The 26198-nt window shown below is 38.9% G+C and overlaps 1 protein-coding gene across 1 annotated transcript in view; it reads left to right on the forward strand.

Moving 5' to 3' along the window:
* Positions 1–26198, forward strand: part of MLF1 (myeloid leukemia factor 1) — a 56043-nt gene that overhangs the window by 7432 nt on the left and 22413 nt on the right. The window contains exon 3 of the mRNA XM_024740165.1: positions 13138–13712. Coding sequence (XP_024595933.1) covers positions 13666–13712 — 47 coding nt within the window. The 5' untranslated portion in view covers positions 13138–13665. The remainder of the gene's footprint in view (positions 1–13137; positions 13713–26198) is intronic.

Raw genomic sequence — 26198 nt, forward strand, 5'->3', positions numbered from 1 at the left:
TACAAACATTTCAAACATGAAGTGAGTGAGTGGCATTTCAACCCTGAGAATTCCTAATCACCATTGCTCCTCAGTTCTTTATCCCAGGCCAGTACTCATCGGCTAAGAGTAGTTCTCGGAGCCTGAATGTATCCCATTTAGAGAGGTCTGGCATGAATGTTTCAGCTTGACTCCGTGTCAAAATGGTATGATGTCTTGAGGTGAGGGCCCAGGGGAAAGGAGGCACCAAATCATCCGTTTAACTCATGTGCCTAATCACCTCCTTTTCCATGTAAGTAGTTTCCATGTCTATTCAACTTTTTCTCCTTGAAGGGAAAAAAAGAACCTTTCATTCATCTTATATTGTAAGCACGTGGAAAATGCTCAATTCAATTCTCATTCTACATTTACCAGCCAAACTTTGATCAATGATTTCTGTCTCCACTAGCAGGATCTTCCTGTCAACAAATATTTTAACTTACTAAAAAATTGAATTAACCAGGTGTGTGATCTCATGTGAGTGAAGCAATAAATATGAATTTTTTCAGCCTGCTCTCACTCCCAAAAAGCCAAGCAGAACCATCTAAGGTAAACGAGAGGCATGGTCTGATTCTCTCTGTCTTAGGAAGAAAGGTTGAAAAGGAGGCTCCCAGTGCTTCAACTCTTCCCCAGCCAATATATCAAAGTTGTAGATCAGCTAGAAAGTAGGGGCAGGAGTCCCAACTAGTAATAGAGGTGCATTTGCCTGGAGCGTGCCTTTGCTTATATTTCTGGCAACCAGGTGAGCCGTCCGGAAGGGGCAGGGAGATAGATGAGAACCTCAACTCTAACATGTAAGCCACAGGTAACAATATGTAGTTAAGTATTTATTACCCACTGTGATGGCTTTAAAACATGTCTGCAAATTCTTTGACACTTCTCCCATTGAGGGGGCGGGGAGGGGTCTATATCCCCTTCCTTGAATCTGGGTCAATCTTGGTGACTTGCTTTTAACCAACAGAACACACCAGAAGTGACACAGCATAACTTCCAAGACTAGTTCAGGAAAGGCTTATGCCTAATTCTCTTGGGATACTCACCCCAGAACCCTGAGCTGTCATACAAGATGCCAGTTACTCAAGGGCTGCCGTGTTGTGAGAAAACCCAGGCAATATGGAGAGTCTGCATGTTGATGTCCTGGCTGACAGTTCCAGCTGAGGTTCCAGCCAACAACCAGCATGTGAGTGCAGACTCCTGCAGCCACAGTCCCCCTAGCTGAGGCCCTTCAGATAAGCCGTCTTCGTTTCCCAGTCTAAATTCCTTACCCACAGCATCTATGAATGTGTTAAAATGGCACCTCCATACCACAAAGTTTTGAGGTGGTTTGTTAACACCGCAAGAGTAACCAACCCTATTGAGTCACTGAAAACCTGGTTGAACCACATACTGATAAACACTTATGTTTATATGGAGGTCTGCTGAAAGCTGGGTGATTGCCACTGTTAGCAGAGACTGCATGGCATGGTGGTATGAAATGAGCTATAGAGTTAAACCTAAGCCTAAACCCCCTAAGCTTCTGTTCCACGATCTAGTAAACAGGAATAGTAATTCCTATCTTGCAGAGTTTGTATGTGGATTAGAGCTGATGTGTGTACAACACTCAAAAAGTACAGTGCCTAGCAAAGAACCAGGATCAATTAAACAAATAGTTAAGAATAGCAGTGCTGTAATTTTCTGATTTTATATTCCCTACCATTTCACTTGGATTGAAGCTTTATGCTCTTGTGAATGATCTTATTTCATAAAGCTCAGTTGGACAGACAGATCTATAAGAGTATTTGGGTTAAATGATAAATATAATTAGAAAATGAGAGTACCATGTAAAAACAAATACTGGGTTATTTAGTGCCTTTAGCTAGAAATCGGCTTGTCCTACAAGCTGACTGCCATGAGTAAGACTGAATAAGCCATAATCATCAAAATGACTGAGAATTAAGAAAGAAAATTAATTCGCAAAGGTAATCGCTATAGATCTCATTAGTTCAGGAATAACCTACCTTAGGACTTTAATTAAAAATAGTATTTATTCCAGATAAATGAGTGCTGGCAGGTTTCTGCAGAATCCATAATCTTGGTTATGCTAAATCTTCTTATATTAAGGCAGACATCATTAATCTCATTTGAGATGCCCTCCTGTCTGACAGCCCTTACAGCACTGGGGCTATTTCTTGCAGCAGCCTTTTTATCTTCACAAAAGAGTTATAACTCATGCAGATACCTAATGTAAAAAGGTCTAGGCAATTAGAGACATCACTCTGAGATCTACACTGGCATTTTCTCATGTTAGAAAGCTTCTCATAATGAGTTTGTTCTCAAATGGAGGCCAATATCTCAACACTACCATTAAATTGATGGTGGTTATTTCATTATTTTATTTATTTATTTATTTATTCCTTCCATTCCTTGTTCCAGAGAAGCATCAGGTATTTTATAATAATTCAAAGACTATGAGCGGATAAAAGAGAAATCCTAACAAGTCAGTGAAAAAAATAGGGCCAGGGAGAGAATGAGAGTAGAAAAGGCAGGAAGAAGTTGGAATGAGGTTAATATCCTAAACACATGCTGTAAAGTTCTGTAAAATTATATAACTTTCAAGCTTGCCAGCTGATTGTTGGCTTATATTCCAAGTTTTATATGATGATTAGTTCTGAAAAATATGTTCCCTGCCTATTCTGATTATTTCTGTACAAGTTACTAATGGATGCATGCACTGGGTTGAATAGCATCCCCCCAAAATTCATGTCCACCTGCAACCTGTGAATATGACCTTATTTGGAGATAGGGTCCTTGCAGATGTAATCAAGTTAAGATGAGGTCATACTGGATTAGGGCGGGCCCTAAATCCAGTGACTGGCGACCTTATAAGGAGAGGGAAATTTGGATTCAGAAACACACAGGGGAGCAGGCCTCTTGATGATGGGGGCAGAGACTGGAGAGATATGGGGACAAGCCAAGGAGTGAGCAAGGAAAGAATTCTTCCCCAGAGACTTCAGAGCCAGCACGGCCCTGCCGACAGCTTGACTTCTAACCTCCAGAACTGTGAGAGAGTAAATTGCTGTTGTTTAAGCCACCCACCCAGATACTCTGTTATGACAGCTCCAAGAAACTAATACAACCCTTAAACATTTTTCTTTCTAAGAACCCGGAGTACATGCCCAGTATGGAAATAAGGATTCGAAGGGAGAAACATTAAGTAAAAGAAATAAAATTCCAAAAATGTTGCCTAGTAAGCTTTTTGTTTAAAATATATAGCTCTCCTATACCTTCTGGCTAGTGACAAAACAAGTAGCAAGTAAACAAGTAACAAATATTAAGGGGGAAAAAGCTCTTGGAAGCATCCAATCACATTTAGTTTAACAGATTGCTTTTATATGGATAAATGGGCTTTTGATACTTTATTGCATACGCTATGAAAGTCTGATTTTTCCCAAAGCTCTACAGGGACCGCTGACCCACTCTCTGGCACAGAGGAGACTAGCTGTTTCATTTACCTCCAACTGAGGGAGGGCCTAACCTAGAGCTAGAGTCAAAAACCACAAGTACTTCAACTTACAAAACTGGGATGCAAGCATTTTAGAGGACAGGCAAGATTATCTCAGGTCTACTTTAAGACAACAGAATTAGAAAGGTAATGTAATACCCCAAACTGATAAACTTGTGCTAAATGTTTGCACACCAGATGAAAAACATTAGTTTGTAATCTAAATATCCTGCAGAAATGAAACTACTGCTTTATGGTGCCAGTATTTTAAGATATGGACAGCCAGTGATGTGGCAACTGGCATCCACTCACGAAGGCCTTCAGCTGGGAGTCGGGGCACTTCTCAGCTCTCACAACACAGGCCTTGCTGTCAGCGCAGCTTTGAGCTATGCTCAGAAGGCAGTACGTGGATGCTACTGGACTCAAGTATCCTTTCCTACCGTGACAACTCAAGCTCACAGTAACTAGATCACAGACTCAAATCCTGCGGGCCAGATTCAGCCCACAGCCTTGTTTTGTTTGGCCTGCTAGGGTATCTTGTTCTTAATTAATTGCTAACTTTAGAAAATTGGAAGATTTCATGTGAAGTTCCATACTACCAGTGGGCATGAATTTCTGCAGGGCAGTCATCTGGAGCTGAGTAGCAGTTCCCCGCTTTGCTGGAGACAAGCCCCCTCCAGTGCCCACTGTCACGCCCTTCCAGGCACCCATGGCCATACAGCACAGGGATAAGAGTGTGGGTTCCCAGCCAGACTCCCAGGGTTCTCCTGGATGTGTGACCTTGAACACATGAGTGCTCTTCTCTGACCATTAGCTTCCTCTCATGTAAAATGGGTGTAATAATAGTGTCTATCTCATTAGATTGTTTTTGGGATTAAGAGAGTTAAAACATGTAAAACACTTAGAGTGGTGCCTGGCACACAGTGGAAACAGTAAATGTTTGTTCTTATTCTCCTTATCATCTTACCTATTCCACTTCTCTCACTTTCGTTACTTACCTGGTCCTTATTGATGTTTGTGTTTTTGACTGTGGCTCCAGGCAAAGCCCCTTCCTCAGTTGGAGATAAAGGAGACAGCTAGTCTCCTGTGTGCTAGACAGCAAGGCAGCAGGGGTTATACCAGTGCATCGATCAAGAGCCCAGATTCTACAGCCAGACAACCTGGCTCCCAGTCCCAACTCTACTACTTCCTAGCAATATGCTCTTACACATATTAACTCTCTAAAGCCTGTTTACTTACTTCTATAAAGGAGTAATGGAACTGTTGTGAATTAAAGTGCCTAGCACATAGTAGGTTTTAGCTTTTATCATTAAGAACATGCAGCAGACCACAGCATTCTCCTCCCACCAGCAACCCCAGGGCTGGCCCACCTCAGTTTCTCCCAACAGGCTCCAGTGCCATTCCATAGTATGAGCCCTGCTGGAGGCTGTATCCCAAGGGAGATTCCATGTCTGAGGGTGATAAATGAATTAGGAAGAAACCAGGTATAGCTTGGAGCTACTTATGATTAACTCCCTGTCACCCCTTTATCTTGTTATGCCCAAGTATGTACCCCAGATAGCATTAGAACTTGCATGGCCTTGAAATTAAAAACAACTCTTCCAAGATGGAAGCACATTTTTTAACACTTCAAATAGTAAAAGCATCGAAGCATATGACCAGGATGAAGGCATTCAAGTTCTTAAAGTTTTCCAAAATAATTCCCTCAAGCCCTGGACAGCCTTCTCATATGATTGCCTTCACAGTGGGACATCCACCCACAGCTTGAATTCTCTCCAAATCTTATCAAAGGTTTAAAAATAACTTTTAAAATAATGCTTTAGACAGTCACATTAAACAGTTCCTGAGAACAGATGACCTCAACGGTGTTTCTTAAAGAATGCTACCTACTATTCAACTTGTTTTAGGCTTCGTGATACTAAACTTTTTCAGTTTTGTAAAGACGCAACAAAGTGTTCCTTCTATTTTAGACACGAAAGAAATATAGACAGTTGCAAACATCAAAGAGTTGACTCAATAGAAAAATCCTCCTTATGAAATTATTGTCTGTAGAAAGCTTTCCGAATTTCAGTGAAAATAAAGATGAAAAAACAGCTGAATGTTAAATTGATTTTAAAAATTAAGTCATGGGAATTCCCTGGCAGTCCAGTGGTTAGGATTCGGCACTTTCACTGCCGGGCCCGGGTTCAATCCCTGGTCAGGGAACTAAGATCCTATAAGCTGTATGGCACAGCCAAAAAAAAAGAAAAATTAAGTCATGTACAAGAATGGTCATAGCAGCTCTAGTCAAATGCCAAAAAAAAAAAAAGAAAAAGAAAAAGAAAGGAACAATCCAAAAATCTATCAACAGTAGATGGGTAAATTACTTGTGGTAAATTCATACAATAAAATATTACACAGCAATGAAAAATAATCAACTACTGCTACATGCAATAATATGAGTGAATTTTGCGAACATAATGTTAAGCAAATCTCAGAATACTAGTTACTTTTGAGAGAGATGATCTGGGAGGGACCACTAGGGAATTTTCTGGGATATTTGAAATGCTTTGTATCTTCAACTGGGTGGTGTCTACATAGGTTTATTCACATGTAAAATTTTATTGAGCTGTACATTTACAATTAGTGGACGTTACCATATTTAAATTACACCTCAATTAAAAAGTAAGTTAAAAAACTTATTAGTCTTTAGGTGTGGATTTCCATAACTACACATGGCTCTGTTATGGTCTCTGTGGAAAGTTTGTCACTTAAAAAAAAAATTAGTATAACATATTTCTACTTGACATTGTCATTCAGATTCCTTGTCTTTGGAGTAATAGCCTTCATTTTATTCATTAAATAACATTTTTGCTACTGTTTGTTTTTAAAGAAAATTCAAAACACAGGCCAAAGTTTTGATGTACTTAAACCAAACAAGCTATGCCAAAGTTTGGACAATCTTGGCAGCTTCACATATATGCCGTTTCACTCCATCAGGTTCTTTTTCGTTATGAGAACTACCTAGGGGTGTAGTGAGAAGAAAATGTCCTTGAAGTGGCCCCATCTGGATCAGAATCCCTCTTCTACCAGTCTCCAGCTAGAGGACCTTGGCAAATCACTCCACCTCCCTGAATCTGTGTTCTCTTCTGCAGAATGGAGATGGTGCCTCCCTCACAGGGTTACTGAGAGAATTAGCATAAAATTTGTAAAACTTTTGGTAGACAATTTTTAGGTGGAAACGGTTAGTAAATGGAAGTGAGCCCTTAGCTAAGACTATACTTTAAAAAGAACATGGCACGTGCTTCAAAATATCAAAGTCTCAAAGATTTACATCTAAGAAATGTGGGCAAGGCCAAAATTTTGCCCATATTTAACAACAGTATAATCCATGGTTCAGCCCCGACCCTACAGTGAGCCTTCACTCCCTCCCCAGTGTTTTTCTGTCCTCTCTGGCCTTCCATCACTAGGACAGAACATTCCTCTGCTTCTCTCCTACAAACTTCCTTTTTGCCACCTGAACATTAGGACCCCAGCCCAGGGACTAAAGCCTGGGATTCTGCCCCCAGGGGGCTGCCTAAAGCACCTTTCAGCAGAGGCAGGTCTCTTGTTACCAATACCTCAAAGGTGACATTTTCTCAATGTTTTTCTAAATAAAATATGACAATTACAATTCGTGCAAGATAACGTGTCCACAGAGAAAATGAGCTATAAACGTAAACACCACTGGAAAAGTGTGCTGCTTATGCGTGGCGTGCTGTGAACACAACTCCTGCCTCTCACCTCAGCAGCGGGCACCAAAAAGGAGGACTTAGCGTTGAAACTTTTTCTCTGTGAAGTCAAATTTGCTTTGAAGGTTTACTTCACTGGAGGAAAAACTTGCTTTAGAGAGTATGATTCTCAAGGGAGAAGAATGCTATTAACATTTAGGACAAGACGGTTCTTCATTGTGCCAGACTGTGCCACACATTGTGAGACGCTTAGTGTCCTGACTCCACCCAGCGAGTGGAAGAAAGATGCCTTCAGGGATGCAGCACAGTTGGCAGCTAACTCCACCTTGGCATTGTCTCCCTGGGAGAGAAGGAAGGGTCACCCCCAATAGAATGGGAACACAGAATATAAATCAAGTTCAGCTACAGGAAAATAAAATTACATTTCTTGCTCATGAATTTGTGGATGAGCTGGGTACATTAACTTCTGACAAGTAGAAAGAATTCGTGCTTGGGAGGGGGCTACCGTGATCAAGTGTGCAACACCTAAGGGGGCACCAGTCATACCGTACACATTGTAGATTTATAAATTTACTAAACAATTGTCCCATTTAATGGAAGTATCTTGAGAGGGAGGCAACTGTTCCTAATTTGAACAATGATGCTGTAGGGACCAGAGGTGGCCCCAACAGGGAGTTTGAACACCTTGGACCTATGTTTTATTATATGTCTTTTATCACTATGTATGATTTCCCCATCTTTCATAAAAATATAAAGCAAACTTGTAAGAGGGCTGGTAAGATGGCTAGTTGAAAAGAGAATAAACACTAAAAAGAAAATGAATCATACCTTTTAGAAAAATTGGATTTGTGATACAACTTTTAATTTTTAAAAATTTGAAAGAAAGAAAGATCATGGGGTTAAGACAGATGTCCCCGAATGATCTCAAGTCATGAGCCCTTAGTGCCTCAGTAATGTATCCACTGTGCCCCCAGGTCTGAAGAAATACTCAGTAGTTGGTTCTGTTTATTACCAACAACTTAAGTCCAAACAACCTAAATATGTATGTCCTAGAAACTCAGTAACCTTAAAAATTACATACATTGAAAGAAAAAAAAATTTTATATCATTCTTAAATAATCACACTGACAGATGTGTGCCACTCTAGCATGGCTTAACTTTGGGAACAGATTGAGCTTTGCCATCGACATTTCCTTTTCCACATTGATTTTCACAAGGTACTTCCTTGTCATCATGGTAATTTCTAAAAACCTAGCTTTCCAAAGCTATGGCATCACCTTAAGGAATGTAGCACAGTATTGAAATATGTGAACTATCTCAAGCCAGTAGATTCACAACATCTGACAGATGTCAAGTTTTTGTTTCCTTTGAAATTTTTTAATTAAATTTTTTTTTTTTTTTTGGCTACTCTGGGTCTTCATTGCTGCATGCGGGCTTTCTCTAGTTGTGGTGAGCAGGGGTTACTCTTCATTGTGGTGCACTGGCTTCTCATTTGCGGAGGCTTCTCTCGTTGTGGAGCATGGGCTCTAGGCGTGTGGGGTTCAGTAGTTGAGGCACATGGGCTCAGTAGTTGCAGCTTGCGGACTCTAGAGTGAGGGCTCAGTAGTTGTGGTGCACGGGTTTAGTTGCTCCACGGCATGTGGGATCTTCCCGTACCAGGGATTGAACCCGTGTCCCCTGCATTGGCAGGCAGATTCTTAACCACTGGACCACCAGGGAAGTCCTCCTTCAAATTTTTAAATGTCGCATGGCACCCCCTGTGAATTTGCTGTAACTCTCCTGCAGCATCTCTGTGCACAGTTTAAGACAAACGGATTAAGACGGTGAAACCCTAGACACATTGAAATTAACTGGAGTAAAGATATTTATCATGGCCTAACACCCATGGCTCTGCAGAGCTAGAATTAAGTCTGAAAGTCCAGCACTCAAGAACCTGTTTACTTCTTCTTGCACACTTGAGATAATGTCTTCAAAAGCATTTTGAAAATTCTGAAGTGCTGTAACAATAATACTTGCCGAATTAGCTGGTAAAAGAGCCGTCTGCTAGAATGTAAGATCCAAGAGGCCAGGGAGTTGTGAATCCTCAATGCCTAGAATAGTGCTCGGGATATAGCTATTTTTTAATAAATAGTTGATGAATTAATAGATGAAAGAAAAGAGGGCACACTGACATTTCAAACTCTTGGTATTTTTAATAGAGTTGTAGCGTTGTCGTGGGTTTCATGCTCTTCTTTGTATTCTCTCAACTTGGTCAGTGACTTTCCAAGTGAAACCTAAGTTGTAGTGTGGTTAGAGATTACTATGTGTCTTGGCGTGTTTCTCCTTGGGTTTATCCTGCCTGGGACTCTCTGCGCTTCCTGGACTTGGGTGGCTATTTCCTTTCCCATTTTAGGGAAGTTTTCGACTATAATCTCTTCAAATATTTTCTCGGGTCCTTTCTCTCTCTCTTCTCCTTCTGGGACCCCTATAATGCAAATGTTGTTGCATTTAATGTTGTCCCAGAGGTCTCTTAGGCTGTCTTCATTTCTTTTCATTCTTTTTTCTTTATTCTGTTCTGCAGCAGTGAATTCCACCATTCTGTCTTCCAGGTCACTTATCCGTTCTTCTGCCTCAGTTATTCTGCTATTGATTCCTTCTAGTGTATTTTTCACTTCAGTTATTATATTGTTCATCTCTGTTTGTTTGTTCTTTAATTCTTCTGTTTGTTCTTTAATTCTTCTAGGTCTTTGTTAAACATTTCTTGCATCTTCTGGATCTTTGCCTACATTCTTTTTCCGAGGTCCTGGATCATTTTCACTATCATTATTCTGAATTCTTTTTCTGGAAAGTTGCCTATGTCCACTTCATTTAGTTGTTTTTCTGGGGTTTTATCTTGTTCCTTCATCTGGTACATAGTCCTTGCCTTTCCATTTTGTCTATCTTTCTGTGAATGTGGTTTTCGTTCCACAGGCTGCAGAATTGTAGTTATTCTTGCTTCTCTAGAGATTATATATGTAAAAGGGTCTAGTACTTAGAGATACTCAGTAAATGATTAATTTTTTATAGGGAGATAAAGTAGGGTGGTGGCAAGAATACTAGCTTTGGAATAGGGCTAATTTGGATTTGAATTGACTGGATAATCACCAGATTTCTCTGTGTCTCAGGTTTTCCATATGTAATATGGAGATAAACATCTTAGTACAGCAGTCCTCAACCTTTTTGGCACCAGGGACTGGTTTTGTGGAAGACAATTTTTCCAGGGATGGAGGGTGGGGAATAGTTCAGGCGGTAATGCGAGCAATGGGAGCGATGGGGAGCAGCAGATGAAGCTTCGCTTGCTCACCCGCCGCTCACCTCCTGCTGTGTGGCCCGGTTCCTAACAGGCCACGGACTAGTACCGGTCCACGGCCCAGGGGTTGGGGACCTCTGTCTTAGTATACAGAGTTGTTGTAAGGATTAAATGAGAAAATGTATACAAAGCACTTAATACAATGCCTGGAACATAAGAAGTACAAACAGGAGCTATTATCCTAATAGGTAATTTTCACTTTATTTGACTTACCTCATTCCTCTGAAGGTAAGTTTCAGGACCTATGAATAGACTGTGCATTATATACACCAGGCACATGCTACCTCAGGGCCTTTGCACTGGCCTGGAATGCTCTTCCAATACATGTCCACTTCCTTCCAGTGAGCCTGCTCAAATTCACCTTCACGATGAGGCCTACACAGAATTCCCTGTTTATAACTACACACCTCCATCCCCCTTACCCTGCTTGGTTTTTTCCCCTAACACTTATCACCTTTTAACATACTACTTTCTATGTTATTTATTTTCATTCTGCCCTCACAAGAATATACACTCCAGGAGGACAGGAATTTTTGTCTGTTTTGTTCACCAACAACTCAGTGTCTAGATCAATCACTGACAGAAGGTAGGCACTCAGTAGATATTTGTACAATTGAATTGAATTGATTTTAATATATTCCCACTGAATTTTATACTGTTTAATTTAGGTCCATTTTTTAGTTTGTCAGCATAATTTTGAGAAATAATAACTTGCTTTCATCCTGCATCTTTAAGTGTGGCCACCACCCACATTGGTGTAAGTAGCCCCCACCAGGGAAAACTCCAGGTACCCTACATGGTTCAATTACTGGCTGTGTGAACTTTGGCAATTTTCTTAGCCTCTCTGTGTCTTGGTTGCATTACCTATAAACGGAGATAAAAAACCATTGCTACTCCATAAAACTCTTGTGAGGATTTAATGAGTTAATACACATGAAGTGCCTATCACAGTGCCTGGCACACATTCAGTAAATATGAGCTATTGTTTTTCTATCTACAGCCAAGTCCAGGACCTTCTCCCCTTAGTCCTGCTCTGCATCTCTATTCTCCCCTCCTCTGGTATTCATCCTCTGCCCACCCACCTCGTCTTTCACCTCCTCCCTCTTTACCTATCTGATCTGAAACTGATGAGGTCTCTTTAGCTTCAACTGTCCTTTTTCCTCTACTATTTTTTAAGCATTGGCCATTAGGCCCAAACTGTTTTTAGAAGCTCCAGGTAACTCCCTGACTAACCTGTGCCTGGACTAAAGTTTTCATGTTTTAACAGTGCAATTCTAAGAAAAATCCCAATGGGAACAAGAGGGGAAGACTTCTCACAAGTTGCTTTATTTGACCTTAATCCAGAACTATTTTAATCCTATCATTTATCACCAATAACTTACCCCATTTCATTTAAGTTTTTTGTGTTTTTTTTTTTAAAGCATGGCCTCCTTAACATCTTGGTTTGTATTATTTTAAAGAGAAAATAATTTCAGGTCTTCTAAAACTTTTTTTTTTTTTTTTTGCCTTGAAACGAATCAAGAAGATCCCTAATATGTATATGCTCTCTGAACTTCATTCTGAGGCTGGGGAAGAAAATATCCTCTTCCCCAGAAGGGCTATACTATCTCAACTTGGGCTGTGAAGGCTGCCCAACCTCATGTCACCAGTATCGGGAAAGGGGGGCTGCCAGAGAACTTGGCTAAAGGTGGGGAGGTAAAAGGTCCAAAGGATTAAATTTCTGGCTCCCAAAATAACCCTGAGTACTCCTGCCACCTCCAAATCAGGCCCTGCACGCTTCTTCACTCTGGCAGAGTGCCACTTCTCTGGCCCAATCCCAGGAGGCCCTGTGGAGCCATGGATAACACTCTGTCTCCACATGACAGCCCTCGAGAGAGGCTGGGGAGCCCACTTAATTAAGGATGGACGTGCAAGGTGCATTTTCTCTCTTCTTAGACTCAATTGTTCTTCTCTTTCTTTAATGTTCTTTCTTTCTTCTTCTCCACCTTTCTCTAGGCTCCTGCAAGTTCTCAGGACAGTGTTTTCCAAAGCTCAATAGTATGAGAACCACTGTCATGATGCCCTCCCCCCTCCCCCCCAACATATCCAAATCCCACCTGTACTGTTTCCTTAAATTAGCTCACTTTTTCACTTAGTGTTTAAAGACTAGTTACTGCTTTAAATTTAAAACCAGTTTCACTTGCCATAAACAGAAGACTCAGATATAAATACAATTAAAACAAAAATATACAGTAATGGAATTTTAGTTGGCTATGGCTGCTTGCTGCAGGCCTTGTGCCTGAGTCCTACTCTGTTAAGGAATGCTGGAGAAGGTGTTAAAGACATACCAGCATCAAAGTGAGACTTGCTTCTTGAAATAGGGACTGGAAAGAGGATGGAAGAGAGCAAGATTCTCATCTTATTTTTAAATAACATGTCTACGTAAAACTTAAGCATTTCCCACTTTGGGAAACACCACTTTCAGTTCAGGCTCACAAAAGGCAAAGATTGTTTGTTGAAATCTGATAGGCCTCATCCCATTTCCCTCAAGTACTGGGTACACTATTTACTAACTGTACTCAAAATCTTTTTGCATATCTTTTCTTATTATTTGTTCACAGTGTCCGACCAACCACCACAGAGCATTTCGGATATAGGACTCTGCTGTGGATCACAAAATGTGGCCGGTGAATGGGTCTTTGGACGCCATTTGGCCTAAATCTTGACCCATCTCCATTTTCCCGAAAAGAGACTTGGGGTTCGAGGCCGAGGGGGATTTGCCCAAGGTCACACAGGGGGTAGACTGATTTCTGTGTTCCTGCAGCCCAGAGAACAAGCTATCTTGTGCTACCCCAGGCTTCACGATGGGTTGCCTGGCTGGCGCGTGGCCAGACTTCCAGTCTCCTGTGTTGACGGCGGTTGCCATGGCAGTGGCACATTGTTTCCCCGCCTCATCTTGGTGACGTTATGGGACCAGCGTCCAATGGGAAAGCAGCTCCGCGTCAAGCACCGCCTTTCCCGACGGGCTCTGCCTTAGCGACTGGGAGACAAGCGTCGACAGTGGTGGACCGGCTGGCTCGGGTCGCGGCCGCGGCGTTACATCGTTTTCCAATCTGTCCGCAAACGCCGCCGCCCGAGACAGAGCCAGGATGTTTGGGATGCTGAGCAGCAGCTTTGAGGATGATCCCTTCTTCTCGTGAGTGTCGGCGGGCCGGGAGCCGGCGGTCGCGCGGGAACTCGGGGATCTTGAACGGAGCTATCTTAAGGGAAAAGAGTCAGTTAAAACTCAAGAGGGCGAGAGGGAATCCGAGTGACTCCAGGAGGCAGCTTGAGGGAGAGGAAGACTTGGGGGGCGTAAGAGGGAACGGAGAAGATTTAGGGGCGTGTGAGGGAGAGGAGAGGAGGATTTCGGGACGTGAGAAGGAGGGGAGAGAAATTTGCCGGGCGTGAGGTGGGGGGATTCCCCGCCCAACAAACCCGTGTGCCGGCTGCTCTCAACTTGGCCAGACTTCGGATACTTCCCGCCCCGCAACCCCTGTGCTTCTGGTGTTGGGAGTCCCGTCTTCGCAGCCGCAGAGGCTTTGCAGACGACGGTAACTGCCCTCTCGGTGGAACTTATGCAGAGAATTATACTTACAGGACCCTTTCCACACCTGCTTCTATTCCAAATGAGGGGCAGGGAATGTTTAATAAGTCTTCAAAAAAGGAAACTTCTTTTTTAAAGAAGTATTTTCCATAATACGTGCTTATAAGAGCACTTGGAGAGTTTTGCTGTCTTTCCCTGGAAGTGGTTGGAAATTGCCAAGTGCCCTGTTTGTTTCCTTTACTTGCTTTGTTACAAAGCTAGCCTTGTTTGGAGAGAGACTCCTCTTTCTGTCAAAAGTACAAATAGGACAGGGAAGCAGAGAGAGGTGCACTGAACACCTCAGGTAAACAAGTGCCAACCCAGTGAATGGTTCCAAGTGAAATAATATGATGCCTTAAGACGAAGGCATCCAGAAATTAGTTGTTTCATTATGATCTAATTTTCTGGGTTTTGCTGTGTCTTGTTTTTTCTTTAGTTCTTCCTTTGTCGATTATATAAAAGTAATAACAATCTAGTGAGCCCTAAAACAGGAAGATTTGTGTTACTTTTTTACCCAAGTGTTTTGTCAGTTTGAATTTTGACTTGCTGTCCTAATTTATTTTGATCACTTAAATTCTCTATCTGTGCAGCTTGGGGACCATCTTTTTAAAAAGTTAAAATGTTAACAGTTTACTACATCGATTTTTTTGTTTGTTTTTAAAGAAAAATACTATATATTGGCTTAAATGTATTAGTACTATATTAAAACCAAATAACATAAAAGTAATAACTGAAAGAAAATTAACAGTAGAAAGATGAAATGATAAATTTAGAAAAAGTTAAATGATTAACATTTTATTCTAAAGATTATTCATTATAAATAAGGGGTGTATGGACTCTAGCAAATTTATCATGCTGTTTTAACTTTTTAGGAGCAGTTGGGACGCCTATGACCAGTGTCATTTTAACACATTTCAAATTTTGGATTATGATTTGCTCTTTTAAAAGCCTCTGAGAGTAGGGACTAAATATATCCATAGATTAGTTGAGCTGTTGAAGTGGCTCTTATGTAATTGTGACATCAGTACAATGGGCGACAGTTAAGAAGATTATGACAGACAACTTTTGAGTTGTATTGTCTTTGATTATATCAAAAGAGCAATGAACTAAACTAAACCATGAATGTATAATTAGTACCTTCTTTAAAACGTCTAGCAAAAGTGTAATTTAAACTCTTGGGTGACGCTTTCTGAGCAAAGGCAATGAACCCAAGAGTCAGGGTCAGAAATAGTAACAGACCACAAGTAGTAGGCATACATCAAAGAACACTCTTCCCATGGGCTTAGGATGGATAGGACCATCAGTTAAATGTCAGTAGGTTTTTCAGTCATCATTTTCTGTAGCCTTCTTCAGATGTAGGCAGCCATATCCTAGAAATCTGGGATAAAATTAATTAACTTTATAAAACTGACTTATAATTTCTTTGCTCCACAATTAACAATATAGAGAATAAACATAATTAGGGGAGACAAGGGAGAAAGAGAATGTGAGTTTATATTTATTTCAAGTAATGTGTCATTTGACCCACCCCTTTTACCCGAACCCCAAACAAAATGAGAATCCACTACTTAATACAAGTCAAGCATAAGGAATTGATAAAGGTGATAGACTCCTTATTAAATCATCCACTGACCTTAAGGAGCACAGAAGGGTTCCATGCCCACCATCTTTTATATAAATCTTGTCCCTATTGCTAACATTATGTGTCTGGTCATTGGGTTCACTAGTGGCTATTTTAATGTCTGACATGTAGAAAGTATTCAAGAGATATTGTTTAATGACAACCTGGCGTCTTTTACTCTGTCTTGTAGTTAATGTGGTATTTAGTTGATTGCTGGATTGCTGAAAGTAGTTACAGATGGTCCCCAATTTACGATGGTTCCACTTAAGAGTTTTCAACTTTACCATGGTGAGAAAACAATACACATTCAGTAGAAACCATACTTTGAATTTTGAATTTCAGTCTTTTCCCGGGCTAGCGACATGTGGTACAATACTGTGATGAGGTAGGCAGTGGCAGGGGCAGTGAGCCTCAGCTCTGTCAGCCACACAATCACGAGAGTGAATAACCCATCACTGACAACCATTCTGTTTTTCACTTTTAGTACAGTATTCAGTAAATTACACGAGGTATTCAATACTTTATTATAAAGTTGGCTTTGTGTTAGTTTTGCCCAACTGCAGGCTAACGTAAGTGTTCTGAGCACATTTAAGGTACACTAGGCTAAGCTATGATGTTTGGTAGATTAGATGTATTAAATGCATTTTCGACTTATGGTTATTTTCACCTTATGATGGGTTTATCAGGATGTAACCCCATCACAAGTAGAGGAAGATCTGTATTTGCATTCAACAGGTGCCATTGTCGATGTTGGCCCTTTCTAATTTAAATACTACCATTTTCTAAATAATTCATTAGTTCAGAATCAGAGATATTAATAATAAGCACACTCTACTAATTTACTAATTAAAAGTGGGCAGACAAAAAGTATATACTTCTTGGATATAAAATTAGAATTATTAAATAAATTAGGACTAGTAAAATACAGTGTCAAATTGTCAAACACTTTAGAGATTTGAGTAGAAAACAAAATCTAGTTTTGAATTCAAATATATTCATTTTTAATGGTTACCTTCCTATAATAGCACATATTAAATGTTTCATTAGAAAATTAAAGGGAAACTTTAAAAGTGATATTTTAAAGTTTGTTGTTTTATTATATATTTGGGACATTTTTGGTGTCAATATGTTTCAGAGCTGAAGTTATTTCAGTGAAAATTGCCTCACAGTATACATTCACATATACCTTTTTAAACAAATAATACTTGTAATTTGGTTAAAAACACAAAGGCTAAAAGCTAGCACTTCCTGGCATGCAGTTTCCTCTCAAGAATACTACTTTCTCCTCCCGTTTGCATTTTCTTAAGAATAGAAATATGCAAGTATGGACAGAAAAATTAATTTGAGAATAAAATGATTTTGGCATCTATCCTACACCCTAAAAAACATTGATTATTAAATGTAAAAGTTTACATATATTTAGTACAATCTAGAAACTTCTACTTTGTACAGAAACATGAACTTTGAATCTTCTGAGCTACAGAAATGAAATTCTGATTGTGCAAGTCTACAAAGAATAGCTATGTTACTACTTATCAGCTATTAGACATTAAGCAGCCTTTAATAAGGTAAATCAGCCTTATTTTTCATAGTAACTTGTTAGCATTTCTTTAAGCCACCCAAACTCTTCATGTGGGCACCATACTGTGATGACCAGTCTTTGGTTAGAGAAGCCCTGCATATATTCTTAGGATGTTACTTTTTCTATCTCCTCACTCTCATCAGGGGCTAAAATTTACATATCTATAATCTCTATTTTTAATTTTTAAAAATTTATTTATTTCGCACTTTGGAGGTAGTCAGAGGACACTGCTTTGACCTATTTACTGAGTTGAAAGTGAATGTATTACACATACAAGACAGGCATTGACTGATATTTTCTTGATTGAGAATATTGCCACGGCAGAAAATAAAACAAAATCACCTTATTAAATAAGCTAGACTGTTCGGGGCATTCTTTGGCTCGTTAAGTACGAACCATTGAGTTAGGAGCCAAGGAGCACAACATGATTATGACATAGTCAAAGAATGCCATTTGGTACCATCTGATCATATCATAATGCTTAGTTCTATCAGTGACTTTGTAAGCATTCGCATAGAAGTAGGGGAGTACCTACAGGATGGGAAGGAGCCATAGTCATTCCTACATCTCTTACAATATCAAAGCCTTCTGCCACACCACCATTTTAAACTGTGCTTCTAAACAGTAGGCAAATAAAATTGCCTATGGAAATGTAATTCATTCTTCAAGTATTTCTTAGTTTTCTACTATATGCCCAGCCCCATGGACTTTGTTATAAATTTGTAGAAGTCATGGTCCATGCCCTAAAAGATTCTCTTACGAAGGTTGTATGCATTATTTCTAGTGTTGAAAATATATCATCTGATCTATTTTCTTTATGGACCCATACACCTTACTGAGACTAGGAAACATTTTTTTGTGATCAAAGACCCATAGCAATCTGCTTATGCCACTACCATGTATAGTGGAAGGAAGGAATTTCCCTTGATGAATGGGACTGCCGTATCAGTTATCTAAGACCCTTGTGTAATAAAGAATAGTGTACTGCTTTTTTACTTAGAAGCACAAATATCTATATTCTTGTACAGGCCAGTAAAATTGTAATTCTGGTAAAAAATATATATTACATGTATATATAATATAAATATTATATATATATATATACACAACATATATATATTTGAGAGAATCTTAAAGAAAAAAAACTTATTCTGAAGTGAAACATTACCAGCCCTTAAAAAAAAACACTTTTATGTTGAGGTTATCCCAAGAGACCCAGAATCAATCTAGGAGTTAAGATTTTTTTGTCGGGGGAGGGGGCAACAATTTTTCCTAGCTTCTGATAGGCAAATATAACGGAGTAGAAAACATATGTTTGGTGCTAAATTTCATTCTGTTTGATTGTGGTTTGTGTCAGCAATGCTGAAAGAAGTAGTATGGCCATTATAATAGTATACGTAAATTTTTCCTCATTTAAATGAAAATGCATTCTCATGGCAAATCTGAAGACTATAGAAAATTTGGTAAAGGAAATCATGCAACTCAAGATTTTAGCTACTATCATTATTTTGGTGTATTTCGTTTCTATTTTCCATATATGAATTTTTTCCTCCAAAATTGGAACCAAACTTTATGGTTATAAATATACTGTTTTGGCTTCCCGGGTGGTGCAGTGGTTAAGAATCTGCCTGCCAATGCAGGGGATATGGGTTCGAGCCCTGGTAGGGGAAGCTCCCACATGCCGCGGAGCAACTAAGCCCCTGCACCACAACTACTGAGCCTGCGCACCTAGAGCCCGTGCTCCGCAACAAGAGAAGCCACCGCAGTGAGAAGCCTGCGCATCGCAACAAAGAGTAGCCCCGGCTTACCGCAACTAGAGAAAGCCCGCGCAGCAACAAAGACCCAATGTAGCCAAAAATAAATAAATAAATTTATAAAAATAAATATACTGTGCTTTTCCTCAACATATACCATAAGCATTTCCCTAGTCTTTAGGTATTCTTTAAAGCATGAATTTAGTGGATGCAAAATACTGCATCCTGTGGATGTACAAAGAATATTTTTCATATACATCTTTAACCACATTTCAAGTTATTACTTTAGACCAGTTTATGTACACAGTATGACCCGTTTATAGGGTATTAGCTTTGTAAAGTGTCATCATATTTCTAGTTTATTTTCCTAGAAGAATAAAACATTAATTTTCTTTCTTTTTAAAAAAATATTTATTTATTTATTTATTTGGCGGCACCGGGTCTTAGTTGCAGCACGTGGGATCTTTGTTATGGCCTGTGGGATCTTTTGTTGCGGCATGTGGAATCTTTAGTTGCTGCATGCGGGATCTAGTTCCCTGACCAGGAATCGAACCTGGGCCCCCTGCATTGGGAGTGTGGAGTCTTAACTGCTGGACCACCAAGGGAAGTCCCTAAACATTAATTTTCAAAAGAGAACAATATGAATATGTAGAAAAATGTAAAAACTCTTCCTACCTGAGAAAACAAACTCTATTAGATTAATTTTTAAAATATTAAAATAACTTCTTGCTACCACAAGAGATTTTGCCTTTGTTAAAAAAGAAAAAAATTCAAGCTTGAACAGGAGAAATCTTAAAGTCCTATTTCCAAGCAGCTGCTGTTTTGGGTAGACATGAGTTGAACTCACTTCAGGGTCCAGCCAGGTTTCTTCCTGAATGGTTCAGACAGGTGCAAAAGCCAGACTGTGAGCCCACTTTTGTCTTAATGCTTTTTCCAACAAGCAGCCTTTTGTTCATGTCAATAAAAATATTAAGATTTTTTTAGCATTTGCTCTATGTATAAATATACCTACTCCTATTTAAATAAAGAGAAACCTGGGCAACATTTTAAATGAGCCACATTTAGTTGCTGCATTTTTAACCCAATTATAATGCAATCAGAAAAATAAATCTTACTGAATGTTATGTTTCTATAGGAAAATAATAGCTATTTAATACTCATTTATTCACTGAGCAAAACTAGTATTCCCTGAAGTATCTTTCTTCATGCAGTTGAATGTCATCCACGTATCTAAAGGGGAAGTTGACTGGTTTTCTTAAGTAACTGCATATTAATTAGAATGAATATTTTAATCTTCATACTTGTACCCATATTCTAAGCTCTAAAAGTCCAGTGAGTATAGAGATCTCAGCAAAAGGACTCTCTTTTGACTCATCCATTTTAAAAACATCAGATGGTATGAAATTCTTTAACTCTACATAGTTCTATTTCTTTTTTATTCTTTAAAGATTTTTATGAAACATTTTGAATATATACTACAAAAGTGTAACAGTGTAACACTGCATACCCCGCACCCAGAATTTCAAAATTTACACCTGCTTTACCCATCTCTATCACTGCTGCTGTCTCCAAAGCGTTTTGGGTATTTTAAAATAAATTTATTTATTTATTTATTTTTGGCTGCCTTGGGTCTTCGTTGCAGTGTGCGGGCTTCTCATTGCAGTGGCTTCTCTTGTTGTGGAGCACGGGCTCTAGGCGTGCAGGCTTCAGTAGTTCTGGCACGTGGGCTCAGTAGTTGTGGCTCGCGGGCTCCAAAGAACAGGCTCAGTAGTTGTGGCGCATGGGCTTAGATGCTCCACAGCATGTGGGATCCTTCCGGACCAGGGCTCAAACCCATGTCCCTTGCATTGTCAGGAGGATTCTTAACCACTGCACCACCAGGGAAGTCCCCAAAGTGTTTTAACCAAATTCCAGACTTCTTGTCATCTTATTCATATGTATTTCTAAATACATCTCTGAAAAATATTGTTGTATTCTTACATCACCACAATGCCATATTTACATCTAACAAAATTAAAAATAATTCCAATTTCTTGGTATCATCTGGCATTGAATATCATCTAGATATGAAATACTTAGGAACAGTCTGGTTTTTAAGGTAAAAACTAGAAATTATTTCTTAGACAACTCATTTATTTGTCTTAGAACTACTTGAAACTCTGTCTCTTTAAGTAAAAAGGAGGGAGATACATACACCAAATTCTGATTCCTTAATTGTAAACTAACTTTTGATCTTCATGTCTTGATTTGGGAAACTTGATTTTGGGAAACTGTTTCTGCCCTCTATTCTCATTGTGTGCCATTGACCCACTTAATTTTTAAATTGTCACAACTTCCGCATAGTACCAGTTGCCTATAATTCTGCTAAAATAGTGATTCTCAAACTTTTAACAGGTGGCAGGTCTAGGAATAGTAGTCTGTTAAATTTTCCGTGCCCATAGCTCCTATTAATAAGACAAAAATCCAAAACTAAAAATTCTGTAAGAATTCATGGGAAAATTATTTATGATATTTTTCTTCATTGTGTGTATAATATCTTTACTTGATTATTTGTAATATGTTAGAGTCTGTTTTTAGTTGGAAAGAATTAAATATGAATAATCTCTAAATAAACCTAATGCTCTAGTGTCTTCAGTTTATCCTATTTCCTAAATGAATTTAGTACAAGTACATTTCTGTAGTTAATACTGAACGTTCAACTAAAGAGACTCTTCATTCTCAGAGATTCGGTTACTAATTTGGTTAAGAACAGTTTAATTTTTGGACTCCTGTTGAAATTTTTGTGTTCTGTTGCACTAAGAGCATCCTCAACCTGCACACACTGGAGAGCACTTTCCTTTTATGACTTTGCATAAAGTTTGTCAGCAGGAAGGAGGCTGGAAAGTAGTCAGAGCAATGTCCACAAGTGGATTGGTGTGTAAAGGACAAGGGAGTGACAGTAGGAGAACAAATGAAGAAGTAAGAGTACCGACATGTTACAGTTTTTAAGAATATGGATCAATCATCCAGACCAGCAGTGGTCCTAATGCAGGGGTGGTTGAAAATTATCCTTTCGGTCAGGTATGCAGAGGACCTGCTATTTGTCATTCATAAATATATTTCTTTCTCTACTTAACCAGTTTCCTTTAAAACAATTGATACTGCACAAGAGTAAACAGATCTGTAGAACAAAACAGTCAGGAAACACTCTCATAAACAGCCTCCCTATTAGATATATTTAGAGAATACTTTTTTTATTTTTTTATTTTATTTATTTATTTTTTTGCGGTACGCGGGTCTCTCACTGTTGTGGCCTCTCCCGTTGCGGAGCGCAGGCTCCGGACGTGCAGACTCAGCGGCCATGGCTCACGGGCCCAGCCGCTCCGCAGCATGTGGGATCTTCCCGGACAGGGGCACGAACCCGCGCCCCCCACATCGGCAGGCAGACTCTCAACCACTGCGCCACCAGGGAAGCCTTCATCTTTTTATTTTAATACTTTGTAATATCATCACGTGTACCTTGGAAATGGCACTGCTTTCTGAGTAGAAGACTATAATTGCTGGAAATCCTTTATACAACTTAAAACCACTCACCTTTACACCAGTTATTGTAGAATCAATTTAATCATTTGAAACATTCGGCATAAATTTCTACATTCAATTTTCAGAAATTATGTTCAAGTCGAATTAAGGCAATAAGACTTCAGAACTACACAATATTTTTTGGAGTAAAGTTCTGTCTTAGCATATAATTAAAACTAATGCCTTACTGAAAACAGATGGGAAATATTAATTTATTGAAGTAAAAAACTTAGTAAGATCTTACCATGAATACCAAAATTTGACAAGCTTTAGGGTTTTCACAGAAATAAATTGGTGTACTTTATTTTACAGCATTTTAGTGGGAGCAGAACTTTTTTCCCATTTCAATTTTCCATGTTTACACATGCACTATAAGACTTTAAAAAATGAGGAAAATCTCTTAAAATTTAATAACATCCAACATCCAGCAATTAATACCTTATTTTATAAAGTATCAAGGTGCTTTACATTTTCAAAAATGTGTTTTTGGAATGTGTAAAACATGCTTGTGGCAAAAACTCAAAAAGGTACAGAAGAGTACATAATTAAAAGACCCCTCCTCACAACAAAACAAATGTAGTTAACACTAAACTGTACATTTAAAAATGGGAAAACTCATTGAGCTGTACAGTTGTGATTGATCTGTGCACTTTTCTATATGTGCTATACTTCAATAAAATAATTTAAGACAAAAAAAGACCCTCCCACCTTTGGCCCTCAAACATCTAGCCACCCTCTCAGAATGCAACCACTATGACCAGTTTGCTGCATAGCCTCCTAGGGATATATTCTATACATTTATAAGCATATGTACATGAATTTTTAAAATATAAATGGAGGTATACTACATATCTTGCTAATCCTTCTATATCAATACATAAATATCTGCCTTGCACTTTTAAAGGTGGCATTATATTCCATCTGAATGCTTTTAAAGTGCTGAAAAGTCTTCAATGGCTCTTTTCCTATCCTTTTTTGGTTATTGTTCCATCAGTCAGTCCAGAAACATCTGTGGGCCAGATAATTTTGTACAGTAGAGGGAGCAAGAGAGATGTGTCCTCTTTCCTCAAGAAGCTTCTAATTGGGCAGAAAAGACAAATAATATTTTCTGTATGATATTCTATTTTCAAATGTCTTTGTTTTATAAAGAGGACTAACACAAATAGCAAGACTTTATTTTTAACTTAAATTTAAAAAAAAAAAAAAAATTTCCCCTTGACTCCCTATAATGGTAACCTATGCCTTCCCTTCAAGGGAAAGAAAAGAAAGTAGAAAAAAAATATTGAGGAGTACATAAAAGAAAGATAATAAAATAGTTGAAACAGTCAGTACTGTTCAGACATGCTGCAATGGGATTAAGGCTGACGAAAATAAAAGGAGTAAACCTTCCCACCTACGTTGATATTGTGGAAAACGAAATTTAGTCTAGCAACTTGAAGCAGAAAATGATTTATTACAGGGCATTAGATGGCTTAGAGAATCACTGTGATGGCTGAAGAAACAGACTAGGTTAAACTTTCAGGAATGACCCTCAAAGTCCCATCACATCCAGACCACTGGGGAAGCAACTGCCACTTCCCAAGTTAGGGATCACTAAATTGGGAAGCTGCTGCTACTTCTAACTCCAAAGCCATTGTGTACCTGCTAGCAACCATATCAGCGAAATGGATTTCACTTCCTGTCCCCCAATACCCATAAAGCTCTAGTGATGAGACACTCTGAGTTGCTAATACTGCTACAGAAAAACTACGTAGCTCTGTGATCATGTTTACCAACAAACAGAAGTAATAGTACATACAGACTCTCCCACATCTCTACCTTCCAGTTATCCATTGTCCATAATTGGCAGAACCTAAATCCAGAATCTTAGCTGCAGTGGGGTCTAGGAAATTAAATTTTACCTTTTGAGCTTCTGCAGTATAAAAAGGCACATTGAAAGGAAGTTGAAATGATTGAATGCCAATCTGTCTTTTATATCCTCTTCCCCTTCCTCCAATCTGTAGCTCCCTTCCAACCCGAACGTCTTTTTCTCCTTTGTGTTGCTATTTTAAAGCAGGTAAGTGAAAATAACTATACATGATGGGGAGGATTAAAGTCCACAGTCATGCTACGCTCCCCTCATTTCCTTTTTAGGGGGATAAATTATTGCTCCCAAGGTACTCCTTTGCTGTTCTGTGTCTCAGGGACAAAGGAAAAAGAAAATTATAAGATCTAGAGATCTGCTGTATAACATTGTGCCTGTAGTTAACAGTACTGTATTGTACACTTAAAATTTTCTTAGAAGGGTAGGTTTCATAGGAAATGTTCTTACCACAGTAAAAATAAAAGGAAATTGTAAAAAGCTAGAGAAGCTAATTTGATAGAAGAAAGAGAAAGTAGTCTATTAGGCCTTGGATTGAAAGGGTTTGGGGAGGAGGTTAAAACAGGAAATCTCAAACACTGAACCAAACTGTAGGACTAAGCACACATTCCAGCTTCTCCCTCCTAATTCAGATCTATAAACTCACTTAAAATACTTTTAACCACTCACGTCCCTGCATCCATTTATTTCTTTATCTTGTTCTAAATATGTAAATAACTGCAAACATTTGAGGAAAACTAACATCATGAAAGACAGAAGCTACACTAACCAAACAGAAGAACCAACATTTAAGGAAACAAAACTAATGAAACAAAAAAGACTATAGAATGTGAGATTAATACCTTCAGGAGACCTTCATTTCTAGCATAGCCAAGAAAGCTCCAGTTGTACCAACCCTCCTTCAGATAACAGTATAATGCCAGAATAAAACACAAAAACAACTTTCCGTAGAAGGTACTGGAAAATGACCAAAATCAGACATACACTGGAGGTGACTCAACAGTTGGAAGAAGGGAAAGCAATGGTAGCCTATGGGTAAGCTTGATCTGTGCTATGTAGGGGTGGCTAAAACTCTGATAGAAGACTTGAAACTGTCTAGCTAAGAACCAGGCTCAAAGTTCAGTGCAGCCACAGTCACAGGAAAATGAGGAGTGAAGTCCCAAAAGGGGAGAGAATCAGAGAGGGTGATCTCTAAGAACTGTTAATAAATTCTGCACGAGTCTCCATTTGAGCCTTACACCTGTATACGTGGGAGAGACATAAAGCAGTTCAGCCAAGGATAAAAACAATATTGAGAATTGAGCTGCCACGCAAGAGACAGAATTTTAATATTAAGGCCAGCCAGAATAACTGCCTGCTTAAAACAACAACAGCAACCCACACTACTCCTGAATATAACAGATATATAACTCCCAAACATAATAGCCACAATTTACAGATACAATCCAGAATTACTTGACAAAAAAAAAAAAAACAGGAAAATGCGACCCATTCTCCAGAGAAAAGATAATCAATAGAGATTGATCCCAAACTGATCCAGATGTTGGAATTAACCGAGAAGGATTTTAAAACAATTATTATAATTTTACTCAATGATGTAAAGGAAAATATGTTTACAATGAATGAAAAGATATGAAATCTCAGTGGAGGAAGAGAAATTATAAAACAAAAACAACCA

The sequence above is a fragment of the Neophocaena asiaeorientalis genome, unplaced genomic scaffold, assembly GCF_003031525.2.
Source record: "Neophocaena asiaeorientalis asiaeorientalis breed wild unplaced genomic scaffold, Neophocaena_asiaeorientalis_V1.1 scaffold50, whole genome shotgun sequence".
Taxonomy (NCBI): Eukaryota; Metazoa; Chordata; class Mammalia; order Artiodactyla; family Phocoenidae; genus Neophocaena; species Neophocaena asiaeorientalis.